At 37.2% G+C, this 6,351-nt stretch overlaps 1 protein-coding gene across 2 annotated transcripts in view; it reads right to left on the bottom strand.

Annotated features, from left to right (window-relative positions):
- The window catches only part of LRRC69 (leucine rich repeat containing 69), a 97,805-nt gene extending 92,521 nt beyond the window's left edge, over positions 1 to 5,284 (bottom strand). For both annotated transcript variants that reach the window (XM_036932472.2, XM_036932462.2), the window contains exon 1: positions 5,102 to 5,284. In XM_036932472.2, the coding sequence (XP_036788367.2) occupies positions 5,102 to 5,284 (183 nt within the window). The remainder of the gene's footprint in view (positions 1 to 5,101) is intronic.
- Positions 5,285 to 6,351: the final 1,067 nt, after the last annotated feature.

A 6,351-nucleotide genomic window follows, 5' to 3' on the forward strand; every position in this document is an offset into this window, starting at 1 on the left:
GAGGGTTGGGCCTCTTCTAGACACCTCACTGCCAGCTAGAGGAGGAGGTTTAGTTCCAGTATGGGTGCAGGAGTCTTAACACAGGCTTGGGCAAAGAAGCAGAGAAGGAGGAGGAATTTAAGATTTTGGAGAGAAGGAACTCACAAGGTGCCTTTGTACCAGGACAGGATACAATAAACCAGGATAATAAGTCTATTTTGATAGAAAAGCCAGGCTTAGAGAATAGATGTATTACCTACTTGATGGAGCAAGAAGAGATGACTAGTGGATGGGACAGAAGGATTGTACTGCTGACAAACTACAAATGACAGCAGATCTTTTCTGTTCTGCTAGGCTCAGAGAGTGAGCCCCCAGGGGGCCCTAGAAGGGAGTGAGGGAAGTCTGCATATGCTGTCCCTATTGTCTTCCTCTGCAAAAATCTTACCCTTCAGATCTTAACTCAGTTGTACTTCTGCAGGTTAACCTTCTCTGATCTCTGACTAGAGGTGCTCATAGCACTGTATAATTCTCCTCCACAACATTTTTCATAGTTGTAATTTTGTATCTATTTATATATTTGATTAACTTTCCCTACTAAACATGAGGATAAGGACACATGTTTTTGCTCCTTTTGTATTGCCCACAGAATGTTTAGTCCACAGCAGGCACATGTAACTACTTACTGAACATGGGAAGGAAGGTAAGGAGAGAGGGACGGAGTGAGGAAGTCAGTTAAGGATCATCAAGGACAGTAAACATACACAAAGGAAAGACTAGGGACACAACAACAAATTTACAAACTGCCCAACTCTAGCATTGGTCTTATTTACTGTCAATTGTTTATGGTCAAATAAAAAGCTATGGCGGACCATATCTTCATCCTGGGCAGCCACATACGTGAGCCACTTGAGGGAACATTGCTGTACTGCCTGCCATTGGACTTATGATGCATGTCAGCAATGCTACACACAATGAGATGGTGGCTATTTTTTTCTTTAGGGATTTTAAAACTGTGACCAATTTACCTATGGATAAACTTTTTCCTAGATACCACCACAGTCACGATAATACTGTTTGGTTAAGCTGAACCCTGAAAATGGCTTCCACCCCATTCTTCTCAAGTTGATATAATATGGTATACTAGGTGCTGGCCACTAGGGATAAGACAAGGTGTCCACCCTCAAGAGTTATAAAGTGCTTCTTTGAAAATTGTTGATATGTCAGCATGTCATCAGTCACAGGCCAAACACATTCACCATGAATTTAGGACATTAACCTAGTTTTTTTACGGCAGTAGAAATGACTGAAATTTCCCAGTTTCACTAGTCAAATAAAGCAAAGAAGGAAGAGGTAGCACATATGTTTCTATTAGATCCTTGTTGTTAGTTATGCCATAATGGTAATACTAATCAAAGTAGCAACTATAATTTATTAAAAATTTCCTATGTGCCAGGCACTGAGCTTTACATATATTAATAATTAATTGAATCCCTAAACATAAAGACAGGGAGAATGTTTTTGTCATATCGGTATTGTCAGGACCAACGTAGACACAAAGAGATGAATGGTAAATATTTGTTAAAAGAATGTATATATAAACAAATGGGGACAATCCATGTGGTGTTCAAACCTGCCATCTTTATGTAACTCAGTTTTTATTTTTAGGAGATATAAACTGAGCACAACACCCTGGTTAATTTCACACTAAGAATTTAAATAATAGAACAAGAATGCTGAAAGAAACCTCAGAAGAACCCTCATTTTATAGATATATTCACTGGTTGAGTGACCTTGACAAATGACTTAACCCCTTCCTGATAAATTTTTTTAACAATATGAGTGTAATAACTTCCTTGAAAGTGAACCAAGAGTCCTAGCGTTGTGCTTGGCTCTCAATAAATAATTGATACTGTTATTCTATTAACACATTTTATGAGTGCTGAAATCTAAAAATAATTTTGTTGTAGGAACTTAAGAAATATCAAGACTATTTTAATGCTTTGCATTCTATGAAAAATATGATGAAAAAATCAGTATATTGGGGCAAACTGGACCTCCTATGATGATAAAAGAAAAGTAGGTCCAAAAGGCAAGCACAGTGTAGACCCCCAGACACTGTGATGGGAGGGACAGTTTCAATATTTATTAATAAAGGGTGTGACCTGTAGCAACATAAGAGTTCAAACTAACTTCTGAAAAATACATTCCGACATTTTATAGAAAACTGTTAGAGTAAGAATTGTTAGGCTCTTAGAACCATGACATTAAATATATCATCAAGTTTTAAAGTCCACAGGACACTGTGGCATAGGTCATTCATCAACATCTCAGCTGAATGTGACACCATGCCCTGTGCTTTCTCTGCTGTATTTTTCTCCTTAGCACCAATTACCAACTCATGTCCTGTTTTGCTTGTTTGTTCTTAAAGCTCTTCTGACTGGAATGTAAGCTCCATGAAGGTAGGGATTTTCATCTGTTTTGTTTATTGCTGAATTAGTTCCTAATGCCTGAGGCACAGAGGATGCACAATACTTAAGTGTGGATTGAATAAATGAAGGCAGAAATTGAGGACCAGTGAGTGGATTTAAAGGCCTTATATTTAGCTGGTTATTGGCGTACCAGTTAAGGTGTCCAGGACTTTAAACTCTCATCCATAGCTCCTTGCAGCTCTGAGAGCTCTCTCATCTCTAAAATCCTTCAATTGCCCTTTTTATTAGCAAACACAAGAATGATTGAACAGTATTTCTGAACTGTGTGAACCATCTGTACTCATCTTTTGAAGGTCTCCAGCACTTCTAGAACCCCCATTATAAAGAAGTTGATGTTTTCAAAATTCCACAACCTTGGAGACTCTATATAAGAAAAATGTCTAGTTCATGAACAGCTAAACAATAATGCCCTTAGTTTGAATATGACTTGTAAAGCACTTTCCAGGTAGACCTAGTTTCTAAATCAGTTGAATTCTTTAAAAAGAAGGTGTGATTTCTTCTTTAATAGTAATGGATGAGCTTAGCCAGATACCTTTAAGAAGAAATTGTGAGCAAACAAGTAAAAATTTCAGGTCCCTCCTAAATAAAAGGATGTGAAAGAAAGTAATGGGGGAGCCATCAGAAGAAGATAAAGTATTGATAACCAGACTCAGGCTTTTTTTCCCTGAGAAAACATACTTTACAATCTGTAATTTTTTACTTAACAACTATTAATCAAACGTCAAGAAAGAATATGTTTTCAGATATGCAAAAGTTAAAAAAACTGACCATATACCTAGACTAGGTTGATTTGGGAGACTTACTCCTACAAACTAAGAGAATAAACCAAGAGGAAAATGAGGTCTACAGGAACAGTGAGTCCAGAACAGCTGCAGAGGGCTGTCCCTGGCCAGCAGACCTAGATGGGTATCAGCTTACATTGGGGCAGGAGCACGGAAGCTCCTGTAGGGAAGTCACTCAAGGAAGGCATGCATTTGATAGAATGTGTGGCATTAATATGTAATCCAGTTTGAAAAAATGAGGCCATGACGAAGGCAAAAGGCACAAGAATTAAAGAAGGCAACAGGGAACTCCAAGGGAACAAAAATGGTATATGTAAATAAGGAAGAGAATAAAGTCATAGTACATCAGTTGACTCTGTGCAAGTGAGATTTACTTATTAACGATACACATTTTAGAATTTTAGAATTCTCCAAGAGATAGACTATTTACTCATGGTTATAACCGAATACAATGTAAATGCTGTACATCTTACAAAAGTAAGTTTAGAATTTGTGAAGGGGAAAGGAGAGCCTAAGGTGGATTACAGATGCTAACATTGTCATCTTACAGAATTGGGAGTAGAGAGACTGTAGTTGATGAAACAAAGATTTAATAATACTAAGTTTGAAAGATAACTATGGGGAAACTAAACATATTAACTGTACTGGAAAATGAAGAACAGTGATATCTAAAATGGACTAATAAAAAATGGTGAGTTCAAAGTGGTTATATATGGAGATCAGGAAGGACAAGAGGGAGTGAAACAGAAAATAGATGCTTTTTATTAGAGGCCTTTTGTAGTATTTGATTTTCTTAGAATAATGCACTATGTTACTTTAATAGAAAAAAAATTCAGAGGGGAAGAATCAGTTCATGGCTGAGTCAAATTCTAAAATCTTTTGCCTAGAAAGTTCTCTCTCCTATTAGAAAAGTCCAAATACTTATTTTCCTGTAACTATAAATGCATTTTTGGAAGTTAGTTTAAGGGGGAAGGTTGTGAGTATTACCCTATTTCATGTGAAGACTTGGCCACAGATTACAAGCTCAAATAATTTTGTGAACCTAAAAGTAAATGAGGCAGGTGAAGGTAAATAAATATACTTTTTTGATAACTGAACTCAAAACAAACTGACTTAGCTGCTTACAGGTTCTTTCAGTGCTGATAGTTTAGAAGTGAACAAAAAGAAAACCAAGAAGTTAATATTCCTTGCCTTCTCCCAACCTCAAGATTTTTAGCAGCTGGAGGTTCACTTTGTTCAGCAGAAATGTTTAACACAAGCATCTGGGATTCATTCATGTTAACTGTTGCTCTTTAAGAAGAGTATTCTTTATTTAAAATACTACCCTTCTTTTAAAGACTACTTCAGAAGAAATGAATGTTCCCTCCTTCTCATTCCCTGCCAACACTCCATTTCAAAGTTCAGCCTGCTCTAGGAAATTGAAAAGGAACCTCCTTCCTACATCTGAAAAGTCTCTTCATTCCATATGCAAAAGCTTGAAGACAGTCCCCCGGGTACACAGCATCTCTGGGATCCTCAGAGACCCACTTCCAGATGGAGCCCCCAAGGTAGACAAGCAGATCCAGGCTCCCAACCTCTTTCCACATGACAGCCTCCAGAAAGATGAGTGTGGCAGAGACTAATCCCAATTTCAGATGTGGGCCAGAGAGCACAGGAATAAATTGAACCATCTTCTCCCCTACCATATGCAATCCCCTAAGGGAGAATCTTTCTGATGCATCTCCAACAACATTCCACAGGAGTCTCCAGGGAGCTAGGCCTCCAGAGATTGAAGCCATATTGTTCTCACTTCTTTCCTCTCTTCCTACATTCCATCCTCAATTCAAAAATATTAGATACGTGGTTCCTCACCTGAGTCAAGGTGTTTATCTCTGGGCACACCTTGGAGATTAGGTTATTCTGAAGGTCTAGAGTCCTCAAGCCAGGCAGTCTTTCTAATGATGAGGGCATCTTTGTTATCTTCTTTCCATTCAAGGTAACAATCCTAGTGTTTTTACCACCTTTCAATGCTCTTATTAATAACTTTTCAGCCATGGGCTTGGGAGAGAAATAGAAAAGGGAGAAGGTAACCATTAGGAATTACATGTCTTATGCATCTTTGGAATACTTGCAGTATTGGTGTGTCATGGAAACAAAAACATTCTGAGATCTACCATGTTCAAGGTGGGAGGCATCAGATAATTTCCTATGCAAAAGGTAGGGAGGGGAAATAGCTGTTTCCAGATTTGTGGCAGGAAATAATGTGCAAGATGAGCCTAGGATGTCATATGCCAGAATCAGAGAAGTTATCAAAAGCAAATGAAATCACATCAAAAGGACACAGAAGCCAACTTCTAAGGGGCTCCCCCTGGTCTAAAATGGGAAAATCTTAGGATCAGAGAGAATAATCTAGAATGAACTGAAATATATCAAAATGCATTAAAACCTAAGTGTTCATAATGATATTTTAAAAATAAGTCACTGATTATGTAAGGAACTATAGGTTCTAGGTAACCAACTCATAAGTCTGAAAATTGATGAAGAAAAAAACGTTAAGTATTTACTCTGCTTTTCAAGTACAAACTGTATTTTTGTGTAACTTAATAGTTAATAAGTTCCTATTCATAGAAAAATTGAACCTAATAAACGAGGAAGGTCAAATTTAGAAAAATCACCATCTTTGCAAATCCTAATGAAATAATAAATCTAGACAAAGATCATAATTGGATACTAAAAGCATCAGGTGAGAGACTGATGAGGAACTTTACAAGAATGAAATCAACTTTTAGCATCATTAAAATTGAGACAATCATGTTATAAGTCTTATGATGTGTGGTGCAATAAAAACTACACAGCACCACCTATAAAATTATGGTGCCCAAACATTGAATTTGAATCTAATCACACTTTTAGATCTAACTACCATTTACAGAAAACATGAGGACTACAAAACAAGTTAAATTCATCTCAAGGAAACAGTGATCAAAATCTAGAACATGGGGAATTCTACACGGCAGATGACTCAAGGTTTAGCCAACAAATCAATGGCATTAAAAAAAAGGAAGGGAAAATTACTAGATAAATAAGACCCAAGAGAAATAACAGCCAAATGCAGTTGTCTT

This window comes from Manis pentadactyla, chromosome 3 (genome assembly GCF_030020395.1).
Source record: "Manis pentadactyla isolate mManPen7 chromosome 3, mManPen7.hap1, whole genome shotgun sequence".
Taxonomy (NCBI): Eukaryota; Metazoa; Chordata; class Mammalia; order Pholidota; family Manidae; genus Manis; species Manis pentadactyla.